This window comes from Streptopelia decaocto (genome assembly GCF_964273445.1).
Source record: "Streptopelia decaocto genome assembly, chromosome: 16".
Taxonomy (NCBI): domain Eukaryota; kingdom Metazoa; phylum Chordata; class Aves; order Columbiformes; family Columbidae; genus Streptopelia; species Streptopelia decaocto.
In genome coordinates this window covers 10,695,570-10,712,744 of record NC_138671.1, presented here as the reverse complement: position 1 = coordinate 10,712,744, position 17,175 = coordinate 10,695,570, and the positions used below count along the sequence as shown (strand labels likewise).

The following is a 17,175-nucleotide window of genomic DNA, read 5'->3' as shown; positions in this document are numbered from 1 at the left end:
TTCACTTCTTCTTTCCTGCTGCCAGTAATAACTGACAAGAACCTGCTTAAGATCACTGTGCCAAGCAACCCACCTGCCTGGCCCCTCTCATGACCTTCTTGCACAAACATCTCCTTTATATCAGTTAAACCCAGCCCCTTAAAACCAGAGCATGCACGTGCCCCTTCTGGGCTCCCATCATATGCAAAACACCACCAGCACAGCAATTCAGGGGAAGACTCAAGGAAGCGGCCACGCTTTTACACGTGCTCCCCTGTGAAAAACTGAAAGGGCAATCCGAGACCCCAGCCACGCCAGAGGCCTCAGTCCCAGCAGGATGCACACGGGGCGGCAGGGCAGGATCCGCAATCCTGGCACATCAGTGAGCGCTGCTCTGGGAGATCCCCACCCCACCAAAAGGGACAGGTCCCCAGGCCAAGCCCTGTTCCTGGCAGAGGCCACAGTGTACATCCAACTCCAGCTACTCCTCTGTGTCATGGTCAGTGAAGGAAAATGGGCTTTAAACAAATACACCCCCTCTCTCTCTCTCTCTCTCTTAACCCAACAATCAACCTGCTGCATTTTTAGCTTTGAAATATTGGCCCTTTCCCATTCTTTTTGGAAGACAGACTTAGCTGAAAAGTATTATGATTCTTTTCAGTCCCTAAAGATTCAAATTACAGTATTGAAATTCATATTTTCTCCACAGGGTATCTTAAGCATGTGGGTGTAATCAGGAGAAGGACAAATAGACCTTAAGGAAGCAAAAAAAACATTCTCCCAGATCAGCTGCTCCATTTCTTAGTCACATTCCCACCAGGCTTTGTACATCAGTGTTTTCAAGAAACACCAAACAAAGAGGAAAGGACTTTTTAATATGGAAGCAGCAAGACAGGCTGACCAAATTCTCCCTCCACCCACGAGGAAAATATTCTGATTATTTCTGACTTGTTCAAAAGGAAAAAAAAGTATTTCCCCAAAAGAAAATGAACTGGTGTGCGAGCACCTGGACAAGAAAGCACGGAGTTAGTAGGTGACAAGAGTCAGTACTGTAAGGAAACTTCTGAAAACAAATCACCTCCAGGATTGTGGGAGAAAATAAAAGGCAAGTAAAGGCTCTTTAGAAACAATGCTGACACTGCAACCACTCCATGGAAATAACATTATTATTGCTACGGTGACACTTATCATAGACACTAATATTAGTGGTGACACCTTGGAATGGACACAGCTTCTAACTGACAGAACATCTGAAGTGTGACATTTCCTCTGGAAGCCACTCCTGTTGCCTACTGCAGTCAAGCCAGCACAAGGGGAAAAAAACTCCTACCTTCCTTTTCAGCTGTTTGAGTTCAATTCTACTACGACACCTTTTAAAACTCCCACTGTAAACTGATACAGAAAAATCCTTGCTGACCCTTAAAAAAAAACAACAAAAAAACCTCACCTTCTTTAAACTATCTAGCATTCAAGACACGCACACACACACACAAAAAAAATATCCTGAGACTTAGGGAATCTTCCTTCCTTGACATAGCTTTAGCAGAAGAGGGCAGTGGTGACACACTCCACCACAGCCACCTTCCCCGAACTCTCAGGAGGTCACCATAGCACAGGGCAGCAGACGTGGACCTATGCTCCTCTATTACATAACAACTCTGAAACAGGTTAAGTTTACTGTCTTGCAGGGTTTTAGAAAGACTGAAATTTACCATAGATATTGCACCTTTCCCCAGACAGGAATATTCTGTTCCAGTCCCCAGACTCAGAATAACGCCAGTGCTACCAGTAGGAACACGCATGGTCAGTTTGAAACCCTCGGGGACCCACACCAAGAACTTTCCTGTTTTGTCTCCCGTGGGTCATCCTCCAGGGTTCAGCCACCTTAAAAAAGCATATTCATCTCATGTATTGCACTACTATAAACACTACTTTCTAAACAGAGATAAAACTGAGCAAGAATATGAAGCTTGACCAGTACACAAAGTTCTGATGATATTCCATTCAAACCTAACACAGGAAAAATAAATTGCTTGTACAAAGCAATCTTTATTTTCAAATGCTGCACTGCATGAAATGATTGACAGCCCTGTGCAGGGACACAGATCCTCTTCATCCTTCGCACTTCACTATTCAGCATAGCACAATCAGGCCAACTATGCATAAAAACATCTATTTTCAACCCATTACTCATTTCCTTCTAAGGTAACAGCATTCACCTGGAAAAATCAGCAAGAATAAACCATTTCATTTCTGCATCCAAATGAAGATCAGGCACACTACAAGGCTGGTCCCGTGTGTGGAAGCTGCTGATGCTTTCAGTGCTCTTCATCTTCTTAACCCCGATGAAGGACTCTTAAGGCTCTCCTGCTTTTAACAGTGTAACTGCCTCTCCCAGAAGGCAAAACAATGCAGAACAAAAGAGGGTAGGGATCCTCGGAGAATGCCATGGGCACAGCTTTTCATCAGTGATCATCCTTCTCCAGTGACCATGCTTTGATGATGTCTCGCCAAGAGACACCAATTAACTTTAACAGTGATACACATGTATCCATACACATGTCCAAATGAAAAGTGTTTTCCATTGTTTGCTCCCAACAACGTTTCTGAGAAGTCCCAAATTTCATTCTGTAGCCTAGATCCCACTGCAAATAATATCCATTGGGAAGGCTTCACAGATTTTTAATAATGGTATTTTGCTGAAGCACAGTTGCCTTTCCTATTTGGAAAAAAAGAAAGTGGTGACAGGATCTTACACCTGTATGTTTCTGCTTTAACTCCAATGCCCAGTTACAGCCAAACCTAAAGGTGATGTTCATGTTAATCTTCGAAGACCTTGTGTTTCAGGATCTGTATTTTCTCATGTGTGCAGCAATAGAAGCAGAAATCTCAGTGCTTCTTTTATTCTGACCATAATATTCCACAAAGTCACCATCTGGCCCGAGGAGGTACATTATTATTGTGTGATCCACCTGCAAGAGAGCACATTGTGGCTGGGTAAAAACGATCCTGCACATCTCTCAAAGGCAGAAGCAACAGCCTGACAAGACTTCTCACCAAATAGCTAAAGCAAGATATGGAAAACGTCAGCAACCTCTTCTTGTTTGAGCCAAGAAAATAAATAGAGAAAACTAGCTGCATCCTCAAAACACATGAAAGAATAATACCGTGAGCAGACAAGTCTTCCCCAAGCTGCCGGCACCTTTCCAACAGCACAGACACAGCTGGGGCAAACCTGGGGGCTCAGGGGTCATTCCCCCTCATTTTTCCCACTTTCCCTCTACTTCTCATGATGCTCCATGTCCCTCACAAGGTATTCAAGCTCCTACTGCTAATATGATGTAAATAAAATATAAAAAGAGATATTTCATTAAACCAAGTTCACAGTCAGTGGAAACAATGAGACTAAGAGCATCACTGGGATGCAGGAGCTGCGGATGGAGGAGATGGTGCAGAGGGAAATACATGTGCTGGGGAGGGGCTCCCTCTGCTGTCAAAATTGAAATAACCTACAAAAATGTTCAATGTTTGAGGTACTCCAATTTGATTTATATAAATACTAACTCCACTGTAAATTTATTTAACATGCCACTGCAAGTACTGTCTGCATCTGTGACACCATCCTTATGGAGCAAAAGACAAAAATTACTGAAAATGGACGTCATGAATCTGCGACGGCTCAAGTGACTGCATCATCTCACTGAAGAAAAAGAACTGCAAAGTACTCATGCACTGAAAGTACAACTGTTTGAAATTGAGAAAATGCATAAATATTTCCAGTAACACAAGCTTAAAGAATGCATTAAACTTAATGGGATTTCCATCACTGAATGTTTCTCAAAATTATATAGAACTTATTACAGGGTCTTTCAAAAAGATGGGTTCAGTTTCAAAGACACAGTGATTTAAAACTGGGTCCATTTTTTTGAAACAGCCTGTATTTCTAAATGCTCATCTCAATGTTCTTTTCCAGTCAAAACATGCAGCGAAGTTCAACTGGCTGTAGTGGATCTCTTCTTCTTCATCCCCTCCCAGCAGCCTGCGCAGGAAACACAACCCGCCCCTGTACAAACATCTGTCTTGATCACCAATTGGCACGACAGGTCCGCGCAAGACATAATGAGGAAAAAAAACCAGCCTCACTGGAAGAAATGGCAGAGTAGTAATTCCCTGGATAAGCCTCAGGTTAGAACCAAACCAGCCTCAGGCCCCCCTCAGGCTCTCCTCTGCCCGTATTGTTTCACAGACCTGTGTCCTCCGGCCTCCCAGCCCCGAACATGCAGAGTTCACTGCCTGCAAAACCCAGCGCCCGGGACAGATCCTGAAGAGATGCAGGTTCACTCTTCCTCCTTGGCAGCACATCTGGAGCTCCCGGGCTGCTCCCCTGCTTCAAATCCACTGGCTTTTCTCCCTCGCCACCTGCCCTCCTCTCAGGCTCACAGCCCAGTGGGGTTCTCCCTGGATCCCGAATCCCTTTCTCCTACTTCATTACATCTGTAGTCATATTCTCCAGTCAGTTTCACCCTCCAGCCTCCCTTGAAGCTGCTGTTGTCTACTGAGTTATTTTCCAAGGCTGAATCCCTGTACTTTCCTTCACAGCTCAGCCAGAGTCCAGGTGGGGTTTGCTAGAATCCACATGTGGTTTTACTTCACAAGCAGCAGAACTCCTGTGTAGCCTCATCTGAGTGTTCCTGCTCTGGCAGGGGGATTGGACAAGATGATCTTTTGAGGTCTCTTCTGTAACTCCTTCAGCTTTTCTAGCCTCTTTCCATCATCTCTCCTCCACTTCAGTTCACTCATTTAGCATCAGATTCTACCGATTCTTTCCACCACATGAGCAGGTATCCTTTGCTGACCCTGTTCCTATAACTTATTCTTGCATTTCCACCAGCTTCCTTTCACAAATCTGATTTTAAGCAGTACCTTTAGACTGATTTCAGATTAATGCTAGATTGATTTGAACTGGTGTTGAATTTCTCCAGCAAGCTTCACTCCTCCATTCAAATACAGTATTCTGGACACAACTTCTGCAGCTATTGAGTTGTCACTGTAAGTGAAACCAAGTTCTTAACCTCTCCTTTCACACCCCTTTTAGTAACATAAAGCAGTACACATCACCAGTGTGATTCCATCTTCTCTCTACCGAGATCAGGTGCTGCTCTTGCTGTTTCTTTCTATGCACCACCTTTTTGTTCCACTGATTTTTTTGTCCCCTTGGATAATTTATTTGCTGCAGTTAGGTGGTTTTAAAAAACAGATTAATATACAATATTGATCAGAGCAAAACTGATCTGCTTCAGCATCCTACCTCAATTAGTGGCCAAAAATGGTTGCTTTAAAGAAGAGTACAAAACCAGCACCAAAAACATGCTATCTTCCTTTATTAACTCCTAGTTTCCAAACATTTTTAGCTCACAGGTTTCCTGAGCTAGGCAAGATTTCTGTACATTTCATAATCCTCAACTTTTTTTTTTTCCAAAGACTAACAATTCTCTCTGTGGACTCCCATAAGCTACCATTTGCACCTGTAGCGAGGGATCCCACTTCTCACAGGCTCACTACAACAAGAACCATCATCTTTCCTTTTGAAGCTGTTTTTAGTTTTCTCTGATGCCCTTAGTTGTGTAATGAAAAAATAGAAAAGATCATATAACATCTACCCTGACTTGTACCTACTTTACTCTTCCAGTCTGCTCAGGATGTGGCAGGTCAGGAAGGCTTTGGCAGCAGCTCTGAGCTCTATAACCAACCATGTTCCCTTCCAGTGAGATTTTGACTGCCCAGATTAGCATGACTTAAACTTCAGTTTCTCCCTTCACACTACTACTCTACGTATTTTATCCCCACTTTATTCAGCATTAACATGCTCTTTTCCACATCATATGACACAGAAGGAAGATCCCCACGGTATCTGCAGGAAGACTTGGCATCTCCCTAGTCTCCTGCCAGGAAAACCTCACTTCTTAGTGTCAGTTTGGTGAGAAATTAGTTGTTACTCACTTTTACCTCTCATTTCTCCCTCTTCCTATTGCCTTTATTTCCCAGTTCTATTTTCATTTTGGAGCACATAAGAAAACAACCAGACAAAAACATTACAGACAGAAAAAGTTCAAATTATTGTCACACCTGCTAGCTCATGTGCTATTCTGTAGGCAGGCCTGGGACTGGATGTTTTTAGAACGGGTTTCAGTGATGTTCTGAGCTTACAAGAGAGCACCTTGATTATGATCAAGACCTCTTAAAGCACAGCTTAACACATCAGTGCAACAGGGCTCTGCCATGTAGGACTTCAGTGCAGATTGCAACAGCTGGCTTGGGATTTTAAAATCTACATTCTGCTCTTATCCAAATGCTTTCATTAGGCAAAGGCCCTGCATTTACTTACTATATAATCGTTGTCTTCATCTTTGGGACCTTCACTGTAATATACACGGTAAGCTTTGGCAACTTGGTCAATCTGTGCCTTGGTACCAGTCAATCCAATCAGCTTTGGAGAAAATTCTAGATAGAAAGAAGACATTTACATGTTTTAGTGAAGAGTCCCATCAAGAGCGTCCTTTCCAGTGTTCTACATTACATGCTATAAGACATCAAGGAAGAAAAGAGTAATACCTTTAACATATCTGGCAATGGCTTCTTCGTTGTCCCTCTCAGGATCAATGGTGATGAAGAGTGGGGTCAGATTAGGCAAAGATGGAATTCTGTCTGTGACATTAACAATTATTATTTTTCTTAGAAAACTAAAACTCATTTCTCACCTCCCTTCAAACAAGCTCACAGACAAGCTACCATAACATCAATTCAAGCCCACCCTAAGTGACAAAAATAAAGGTCATTTTGTGCAGTTTAATGTATTTAATTTATGAATTAAGCAAATGCTGCGAAATCCGACACTCTGTGCTTGTGCTGGGTGGCAGCTACACTTGCAGCCTCTCAGTTGGAGACCCTGCCCTGCTTAGTAGAGAGGACAAACTGGCTCTGATGCAGAAAGCACTGTGGAGTGATCATGGCACAATGGTCGATACAACAAAAGCATGCCTGTGACAGTGGAGTGGGAGGACAGCTGAAGGTACAATGGAAAAAAAACCCTAATACACCCCACAACCACTTATTGGCAAAAATACAGTGCAATGGCACTTTTTCCTATAACCTGTCACCATCATATTTTATTACCAAGAAGTCCCTTGTTGCAAAAAGATCGGTGCTGTCATGCTCTAAATATCAGATTCTACTGACAGGCAGATTGATGTATGCATCACTTAGTAATTCATCCAACTACTCAATAGAGGTCAACAGCATTTTTTTAAAAAAAGATCATCAGTTATTACCATTTGCAAGATTTTACTGCAATAAACCCGGATCTCCAATAAAAAGGATGACTATGCCAACCGAATTCCCATACCAATCTCATCTACCACTTGAATCATTTTCTCCAGTTCATCAGGACAGATGTCAGGACAGTGTGTGAAGCCGAAGTAGATCAGCACCCACTGGCCGATGTAGTCCTTGCTGGTCTTGGGCTGCCCCTCGTGGCTGACGAGCGAGAAGGGCCCTCCCAGCAGTGGTTTCCCAATCCCTCGGTTTCGTTCCTTCTCCAGGTCTACAAAAACAAGAGAGGATCAAACACATCCATGACATGATCCACACTGCTTCCCCAGTGACCCTCAGGAGCCGTTGCACAGTCACGGCCCGGGGCGTTGAGACATCAAGATCTACCATCGTAGAGATGCCCAATGTGGACAAGGCTTCCAAAAATAATTCAACTTGGGGCAAAATCCAACATATTGCTAAACTCCTTTGAAACATAATAATCTCTATCATTGTCATCTGATCGATGCAGTAATGCTCAATGATAGGAGGCGGGGCAACAGGCACAGACTGAAACACAGGAGGCTCCATGTGAACATGAGCAGAAACTTGTTTGCTGGGAGGTGCCAGAGCCTGGCCCAGGCTGCCCAGAGCGGGTGTGGAGTCTCCTTCTCTGAGACATTCAAACCCCCTGGACCCACCTGTGTGATCTGCTCTGTGACCCTGCGTGAGCAGGGGTTGCACTGGGGGATCTGCAGAGGGCCCTTCAGCCCAACCAGCCTGGGATTATTCTCTCATTATATTTTCATGTAACAGAAAAATTAGCATCCTTTGCAAACTGAACATAGCCTAAAAGCTGTAATCTCTGATTTTCAGCATTAAAAACATGACAACGACAGCAATAGGCAGTTACCGCAGGGACACACACACAATGTGAGAGGACACCCACATGCACAGAAAATCCCACCTGTGTCTGCGCTGCATCGACTGGCAACATCAAGTACAATCAAACACAGCTATTCCCAAAGCAAAAGCATATTTAAGAATTTTAAAACTCTTAATCTTGAAGGGGTGGGTTTTTTTGAACGTTTGAAAATTTTATATAGCATTTATATATACACAGGTGCGAAGCATGATGTCATTCGGCGGGATGCTAGAGTGGGTAAAATACATCTGAATACAAACAACCCCTCCTCTAAACACAAAACACGGCGCCCCCGCTCCTCTCCCGCCGGTAACACGGCCGGGCCGGTCGCGCCGGCCACGGGCCGGGGAGGGGCCGGTTCTCCTCCCGCACTCACCCTCCTCCTTCTGCCGCTTCACCTTCTTCATGGCGGCCAGCAGCCCCCCGCAGAGCACGAACGTGGCCGCCAGCGACCGCCACGACACCAGCTGCCGAGGAGAAGCCGGTTAGTGACTGGAAAGGCGGGGGGGAGGCGGGGGACGGCGCGGGCTCCCCCGCTGTGGAGGGACGCGGTTCCCTCACTCACCCGCCTCTGCGAGCCCGCCCGCGGGCCGCTGCCCGGCGGCAGGCGGGACAACGGGCGGCTGCCGGGCGCGGGCAGCACCGCCCGGCCCCTCCCCGGCCGAACAGCGAGGGACCAGGCCGCGCTGCCCGCGCCCGGCAGCCGCCCGCTCAGCGCCGCCCGCCAGCAGCGCAGCGCCGCCGCCATCTTGCCGCCCGCTGTCCCGCGCCCGCCCCTTCCGGCCCGTCAGCCGGGAGCGGCCGCCATGGAGGCGGCGCCAGCGCCGCTCTTCGCCTTCGGTGTCATCGCGGACATCCAGTACGCGGACGCGGAGGACGGATACGACTTCAGCGGGCACCGGCGGCGGTACTACCGGCAGAGCCTGCAGCTGCTGCGGGACGCTGTGGAGGCGTGGGCAGCGGAGAGGCCGCCGCTCGCCTTCGTGCTGCAGCTGGGCGACAGCATCGACGGGCTCAACGCCCGCGGCGGCCGCGCCGGGGCGGCCCTGGAGCAGGTGCTGGCGGCGCTGGGGCGGCTGCCGGTGCCGGTGCATCACACGTGGGGTAACCACGAGTTCTATAACTTCAGCCGGGCCCGCCTGGCGCACACCGGCCTCAACAGCCGTCCCGCCGGGGCCGCCGCGCCAGCCGGTGACTGCCAGGCCTACCACTTCAGCCCGGCCGCGCGCTTCCGCGTGGTCGTGCTCGACGCCTATGACGTGAGCGTCCTGGGCAGGGAGCCCCACAGCGCCCGCTACCGAGAGGCCCTGCAGCTGCTGCGGGAAAAGAACCCCAACGAGAGCCTCAACAGCCCTGCAGGTACACCCAGCTGCCCCCCGGGGCTGAGCCTCCGCTTCCCAGAACCGTGAGGCGGTTCCCCTGGGGGCTGAGGTGCGTGCCCCATTTCTGCCCATCGCTTCTACCGCCCTGGTCCTAGCGGAGACCCGGTCAGTGGGTCTCTGTGCAGGCACGGGCGATGCTCTTACACCCGTGCTGGTGCTGTTGTTTTGTTTAATGTTGTGCTGTGTGCCCTGTGGTAGCTGAACAAAAGGCAACCCTTGCTGCAGCTGCTATTGCAGAGCGTAATGCTCACCCACGAGTGCAAATCCTGTGTGTGCAGCGTGACCAAACCCCCTGAAAATACAAGTAATTTCCCCTGTTTGTCCAAGGAGGCTGGAGTTTTGATCCAAGAGATACAAAATTAAAAAAAAGGTTATGAAAGTAAAACATCTTGTAAGCAGATGTACGTAAGGCAAGCAAATAGAGGAGCCGCAAGAGCTGTGTGCAGCTATGCCTAACCACCTTCTTCATTGCAGGACTCAAAGAACCTCAGTTTGTGGAGTTTAATGGAGGATTTAGCCAAGCCCAGCTGGACTGGTTCAATGAAGTCCTCAAGTTCTCTGATGAAAACCAAGAAAAAGTTGTAGTTATGGGTAGGTGGACATGGGGGATATATGGGGATACATGCCAAAAAAGTTACACAGTCAATGTATGTTAGCTGAGGAAAATACGTAGCAGATTTGTAGCTCCACAGAGGTGCAGTTGTAACCTGTGAAGTAGGAGAATAGCAACTCTATTTTACACTCAGGTGAGGTATCTGTGCACAGAGGTCTGAGTTTCGCTGCAGCTAAGGCAGAATTTGGTTATGCCTGAAGTAACTCTTCTGCTTCTTTCCCTCAACTGCAGGTCATCTGCCCATTCACCCAGGTGCTTCAGACAGCGTTTGCCTAGCCTGGAATTACGAAGATGCCCTTTCGGTCATACACTCCCATCGGTGCGTGGTTTGCTTTCTCGCAGGGCACCTGCACGACGGTGGCTATTGCCTGGACTCTCATGGAGTTCATCATCTGACTTTGGAAGGGGTTATTGAAACTCCACCAGAAAGCAACGCCTTTGGGACTGTTTATGTCTATGAAGATAAAATGATACTGAAGGGAAGGGGCAGAGTTTCAGACAGAGTTATGCATTTCTGCAAATGGTAAGCAAATAGAAGTTGCTCTTCTTCAGGAAGAGTCCGGACAAAAAAGCAGGGGATTCAGCTTATTATTTGCTTGTAGGAAGATGTGCACGGCTGATCCTTATAGCTTTAACTCAAACATTTTTCTCTTGGATCCAAATTTCAGAAATAACGTGTCTGAAAGAAAGCAGACCTAGTTTCCTTTTGGAGAATAGAGAAGGCCAGTAATGATGTTTGAAATAAATATACTTGAATGCAGAATGTTGACTTGAAACACCCAATCCTGACTGGATTGTTACTATGAAAAAAATGCAACCATAATATGAATATTGTAAAAAACAAGCAAACTTTTTAATATCAGTCAGAACTAATGTGGCCTGCCCAGCCACATTTATTTTTCTTTGAACATCATCATAATGGCTCATCTCTGGCAGAATTAGCCCACCCCGTAGCCTAGTGCTGTCTTCCTAACATTGTTTTAAAAGAATAAAGTAACCTCCAAATATGCTGAGCCCAAGGAAAATTGCGACTATCAGTGCTGCATGGTGTAATGCTGCAGATACACCCTCGGTCTATGTGTGTGCAGCTGTATCAGCCTGCAGCAGCGCTGAGTAGCAAAGCCCTGACGTGGAACGATCTAACACGTTGCTGTGCTGCCCATGGGCCTGTTCTGGCTGTCCCCACCAGCTCGTGTGCCCAGCGACTCGCCGGCGCTTCCCCCTCCAGGACTAGTGGTGCTGGAACACGCTCACTCTCCATGGAGCTGCCCTGCAGGTTCTGCTTTCGGGAACAGAAATTCCGAGACAAGCAGAGTTGTGACAGTGACCACATCTGCTGGTGGCAGTCTTGAGCACGCATCTCACAGAAAGTAAATAAATGGAAGCTTTCATTGAATTTTCATTAGAAAAATAGTATTTATTACTCTGTAAAAGCAGTAACTTTCAATTAAAGATAATAGCAAAAATATTTCTTCCGATATGTTCTGCATATGATTTTAGTATAGGAAAAGAAATACAGACAGCTCAGTTTTTCAGTTACTCTCAATGGATTATCCAGGCAGATATCTGGATGTTTTAAGGCCATAAATAGTCATTTATTGAAACAAAGTGCTTGCTTTACTTTTATGTTACATAATAGTAAATTGTGCAAAGTATAAGGTGGTTGAGAGTGACCCGGGGATGCCAGGATATTTTGAATATACCATTAGAACACCATTAGAATACCATTAGATCAGTAGCGATTTGAAATTGTGTGAAGCAGCCAGCTGAACAACCGTTTCCGCAGAAAAACTCTCCACTCAGATTCGACAGTGTTCCTCCATTTTTTCTTCAACCACATCTCAAACTGCACTGCTGGAAGCAGCGCCTTTCATTAAGAACCAAAATCAAAGGCAACTGAGGTCAGAACACATATTGTGTGCTTCCCTCCACCCGATTACATCACTGTTTTACAGTGTGTTGGCCAAGATGCTCTCATCTCTTTGTTGATATAAATGTACAACCATGAAACAAAGGGGAAGAGGGCGACCACGACGGCAGCAGCCAAGCGAGCTCCAGCCAGTGGACTCCTAGGAAGAAGCAAATGCAACAGAGCTACTTCAAATCAGGCTGCCAGAAACATTCACACCCAGCTACAGCTGGAAAGACAGCAGAGAGCCTCCTGTGGGTGCATCAGCAAGGTCCTTTACTGGAGAGGTTTTTCTGCCATTTCAGGTTACATTAAACCAGGTGGAAAAACAAAAAGATGCACCCTGCTTGCCCAGAGCATCTGTGACATGTTTTCCCAGAACAAAGGTACTGTTTGGCAGACTGAGATTTTTCACACTAATAGGAATTTAGCGCAAGCGCGGTAGCACAGTCCTCTGAATGGACATGCTGTCCTTCTGCAAGGGGAGGATGTCCCCTGTCCATTATGGCAGCAGGAGCAGAAAGAATGTTCTATATAGCTTTCCTTCCCCACCTACAGACTTATTTGTGCAAGATCCTACAGGCTGCAGCATCAGCTACTACTGCTTAGATATCTGAGAAGATTCAGACAGTGACATGAAGCAGAAAAAGAAGCCACTAAAATCATCTATGTGTTTTAAAGAAGATAGATAGTCACTAAATATGAACATATAAGTGGTTAAAAAAAAAAAAGGAAACAAAACTTACTTTGCTGAACTGCGACAAAGACTCATCCAGATTGTAATAATCACCAGACCAAACAACTCTCTAAAATCCCAAACAAAAGACTGATCAGAAAATAATATAAGCAAATATTTACTCTTAAAAAATACAAATTTTGCCTCGAAAAAAGCAGGTCCTTTGGAAAAGTTCAATATATTTTATTGGGATTTTAATTATAAAGGTACTTACATAAAGTAATTTTGATTCCCACCACAAATCTACAAACACACATGACCCAGCAGCAGAAATTCCTGCTTCCACTTTTTGTTTCGCTGCTGAACTCGTATTCCATAGCACGTTTCCCTCCTTAACACAGAGCAAAGCAGCATCCCAGTGTTCCAGACCCTGAACAGCCATAGTATCGGCCAGTGCTTCACCTCAACACTGTGCAAGCACCTACTGCAGGCAACAACCCGATGTGGGGCTGAGAACCTGCCTCCCCCTCAGCCCCTGGCAGTTCAGGAGGTGGCCTGGGGTGCTGAATTCATGCAGGGAAAAATAAAGATCACTGCTTACCTGCCTTCCTCTTCGTGCAAAATGTTCCGTTGAGCATAAGCAAACAACGAGCAAGCCAAGGCAATGGTCCCAACAATACAACCAGCAGAATGAAGGTCACACAGGCTCCTCCAGACACCATGATCTGAGGAAAAAAATAGTCTGCCAGCAACTGCAGTGTAGCATCAAGTACACCCTATAAATCAAAAAGCAACCGAGTCACAAAAAAGGTGCCTCCGGCAAACACACACTTTAGGCAGGAAGGTGGAATTAATACCAGCATCTTTATGACCAGGAAAATCTGCTAAAAAGTGCTGTTGAAAATAAACACTAGAGGGCTTGGGGCTTGCTTTCCTAGGAACGCAGCTTCTTGGCAGCAGCACCTCAATGAAACCATTTTCTTACTCTCTCCAGCAAACAAAACAAGCTCCAGAGTTCAACATGCATGGAAAAAAAAATCACAAGGCATTACAAATGAAAGTTCTCTTAAACAGGAGGAAGGGCCTTTCCGGAGCTCAGAGCCATAACCAGAGGCCGAGTATGGCCCCAGGGCAGCATGGACCAGGGGGCAGCCACCCCAGCTCCCAGCCAGCGCCAGGGGTGCGAGCGACCACCACACCACAGAGAGCACCTTCCCCCATTCTCCCCGATAAGCCTCTCCTGAGCTTTTGCCTGTGGTGATGAGCAACACTGACGACACCTCTGCCCGAGGACTGACCCAACGTTGGAATCGATTCCTCATTTGGCTGAACTTACTGCAGCTCAGCAGAAGCAGAATCTGGGTCTTCTGCAGACTTGAATGGCAAATATCTCTTGGTGTATTTACATAAATGTCCAGTTATACAATAGTTGTGCTATTTTAATCTTTGTTTTTCACCGATCTTCGCACAAGTAACATAAACCTATTTGTGAGTTTAACACATAGACTGTCCTGACCAGGCAAATGCCATTATGGTGAAGCTACACCTATCGCACAAATACACCTCCCCTGAAACGTTCAAAGCCACAGGCAACCAACCCTCGTGGGCTATGGTTTTATGAACACTACCACTTCATGTGCTTAAGGTGGCCAGAATGCTGAGACTGCAACGGTGCGACTTGTGACAACAGCATGCACTCTCAAAGACTTTATTTCTTTGCAGAAGTGGCATTTTAGTTTATTCAGCGTAAGTATTTATCCAGATGAGATATAGTCACTTTGTGTATAGAAAATGTCATTAGTAAAAAATTATTGCTGCTGGATGAGAATACAAAAAATGAACTATTTTCTGGAGTCCTGGACCAAATCTGATCGGAGTCATTCTCTCACCGTGTGTAATTAGCTCTCTTAGCATAATGCCCTTGGACGTGCAGCAACTGCACTGAAGCCTCTAACCGTCCCCATGGCCACCCGTGTGCTCTGTGGGGCAGCTGATCCTGATCAAGACCTTGAGCTCGTTCAAAGGACTGGGCAGAGCTCAGCTGTTCTTCTATAAGGCAGATAAGCAAAACCACAGATTTCATTTACTTTACTTCCTTGTTGTAATGCGCTGACGTTAATGTCAGAGCCAGGTTCAGAGCACACTCCTGAGCTTGTGCTCCACTCAGGTGTGAGTGCTGGAATCGGGTACAAAGGTAAGACCAGCCCAGCGCTGGGCCTTTACGCAGCACCTTTACACAGTTCACCTGTACCACTTCCAAACACCAACACTAAACCGATCACCGGCTTTTGTAGCAGCAGGTGTCACAGCTTTTTGCCCTCAAAATGTAGTAGGACATGTTTCCACATGGCCTGGTCTTAATTTGTGATTCAATTAAAGAAAAAAAAAAAAAGTCTGGGGGGCAAAATCTGAGCAGAGACTTTTTTGCACAGCTGTAGTATACCTGTTATCGAAGGGTTAATGCTGACGAGCAGTGTCAGGGCAGCTGGCACTAAGTAGACAACCTGTTAATGGAACATAAATCTCTGTGGCAAAACTCGGCAAGGTAAAGCAGCAGAGGCAGCCATCCACACCAGTGCTTCCCCCAGCAGCCTGTCAGATGCGCCGAACAGCTGCCAGTGCTGCTCCCTCCGCGTGCCCTGGCACTGCTGGTGCTTCACCATCACCACCCGAACCCGGACAATCAGTACGTACCAGCCCTTGCTGCTCAGCTTGGGTTACCGAGTCCTCGCTGCCCAGCCAGCCTGCTGCAGAGCCCCTTGCCCAGCATCCTCACCCCCCTGTGGGACACCCCCTCCTTCAGACCCCCCCCAAACCCTCTGACCTGCACTGGGCAGTTCTGGGAGCAGAACGACCCTTGGCACCACTGTCAGCTGGGCTCACCGGCACAAGGGATGTGCAAGGGACAGCCCCTGCCCACCCAGCAGCTCCCGTCACATGCAGGGACATTCCCCTTTGTCCCTCAGCTCCACCCTGTGCACACTGGGCCAGGGCCACCACCTGTCCATGTGCCAGCAAAGCGGAGTGAAAAGGGTTTCTCTCTGCATTTCCCCTGGGCCCCACGATGTGCTGCTGAGCTGAGCGGAGACAGCAGGCAGTCAGGGTGGTGATTCAAGACAAGCAGAGGTGGGGATGGACACAGGAACTCGGCTGGTCGGGGAGTCTTGGGTGCAGGGCAGGAGGAGCAAGAGCAGTTTGGTGTTTTCTGCACAGGGAACCAATGCTTTGCAGGGGGCAGGTGCAAATCTGAGGTGAAATAAGGAATATCTGGAAGCACAGCCGGATTTCAGCCGTCGCTGCAGTAGAAAGATCGTTTTCCCGGCGCCTGCTTGCTCTTCAACTAGACGTGGGGAGCAGGATTCCTCCGGCGGCCCCGTTCAGACCAGGCGCCAGCGGGGCCGCTCGGGGAAGGCGCCGGCAGCCGGAGCCGCACAAGAGCCGTCCCGGCGCCCGCCCGGCTGCAGCCGCCCGGCGGGAAGGGCGGCCCGTACTCACCGTCCACAGCTCGGCGTCGGGGTCGTTCACCTGCAGCGGGGACGCGCGCACTGAGAGCCGGCAGCCGCCGGCCCGGCCGGGGCCGCGCTCCGCGGGAGGGAACCGCAGGGGAGCGGAGCGGGGCCGCCTGCAGCCCCCGACCGGGCAGCCCCGTCCTCACCTGCACGGCGGCCGCCAGCCCGAAGAAAGCGGCCATGAGGAGGTTGCAGAGCCGCCACAGCCGCCCCGCCGCCCGCCCGTCCGCCATGGCCGGGGCCGACACCGCCTCCGCGGGGCGGGACCGCGGGGACACCGCCCGGTACCCAGTGCCACCCCTCGCAAGCAGCCCTCGCCCCGCCCGGGCCGGGCCGCCCCGGGCCGGTCAGCGCATCTCGTTCGTAGTTACTGATTTTTTAGAGAAAACTGGAAGATGGCTACTTTTACAAATCGAGCCCCAGTCCAGCCGTGCAGTGCTGGTTACACGGTTCACATTCCAGTTACTATGGTGTTGAAGAATGGCCAAGAGAGAAAGGGCATGAGACCCTCTCTACGAAGAGGATCTCTTCTAGTTAGCATGAGTAGGCCTCAGTTAGCATGAGCCGAGCAAGGGTAAGTGGGAAGGTACTGACCGAGAGAGAGTTTCAGTAAACAAAGTTCAGGAGGCAGCTCCGGGATAACGAGGGAATTCACATACCAGAGAAACCACAGAAGGGGATGGGCTCATTATGTATGCTGGGATGGGCTCATTATGTATGCTATCAAATCGGTGTCTGATGAGTAGGCATAATTAACAGAACTGCTTATAAGGGTCTGCTATAAATAGAATTGTTATAAATAGAACTGCTATAGAAGTCTGTGCTCTGTGTCTACTATAAAAGCCAGTGCTTCGAGGCAATAAACGAAGTATGC

The 17,175-nt window shown here is 47.9% G+C and overlaps 3 protein-coding genes across 5 annotated transcripts; 1 reads left to right on the top strand and 2 right to left on the bottom strand.

Moving 5' to 3' along the window:
* Positions 1-2,008: 2,008 nt before the first annotated feature.
* SCO1 (synthesis of cytochrome C oxidase 1) lies at positions 2,009-8,960 on the bottom strand (the record flags this gene model as incomplete). The annotated part of the gene is made up of 6 exons (XM_082067262.1): positions 2,009-2,951; positions 6,365-6,480; positions 6,592-6,684; positions 7,382-7,579; positions 8,589-8,679; positions 8,778-8,960. 6 exons carry the CDS (start codon positions 8,958-8,960, stop codon positions 2,823-2,825), a joined length of 810 nt encoding a protein of 269 aa, XP_081923388.1. The 3' UTR covers positions 2,009-2,822.
* On the top strand, positions 8,944-11,675 carry ADPRM (ADP-ribose/CDP-alcohol diphosphatase, manganese dependent). Of its 2 annotated transcripts, XM_082067261.1 has the most exons (3): positions 8,944-9,571; positions 10,069-10,185; positions 10,439-11,675. In XM_082067261.1, exons 1-3 carry the CDS (start codon positions 9,019-9,021, stop codon positions 10,732-10,734), a joined length of 966 nt encoding a protein of 321 aa, XP_081923387.1. In that variant the 5' UTR covers positions 8,944-9,018; the 3' UTR covers positions 10,735-11,675. The 2 variants fall into 2 exon arrangements, with proteins under 2 accessions (XP_081923387.1, XP_081923386.1); XM_082067260.1 differs by lacking the exon at positions 10,069-10,185 and having other exon boundaries at positions 8,951-9,571.
* TMEM220 (transmembrane protein 220) lies at positions 11,604-16,560 on the bottom strand. Of its 2 annotated transcripts, XM_082067264.1 has the most exons (6): positions 16,448-16,560; positions 16,288-16,317; positions 15,236-15,296; positions 13,394-13,517; positions 12,863-12,922; positions 11,604-12,276 (listed from the first exon to the last, which is right to left on the bottom strand). In XM_082067264.1, exons 1-6 carry the CDS (start codon positions 16,532-16,534, stop codon positions 12,144-12,146), a joined length of 495 nt encoding a protein of 164 aa, XP_081923390.1. In that variant the 5' UTR covers positions 16,535-16,560; the 3' UTR covers positions 11,604-12,143. The 2 variants fall into 2 exon arrangements, with proteins under 2 accessions (XP_081923390.1, XP_081923389.1); XM_082067263.1 differs by lacking the exon at positions 15,236-15,296 and having other exon boundaries at positions 16,288-16,539.
* Between the last annotated feature and the right edge of the window lie 615 nt (positions 16,561-17,175).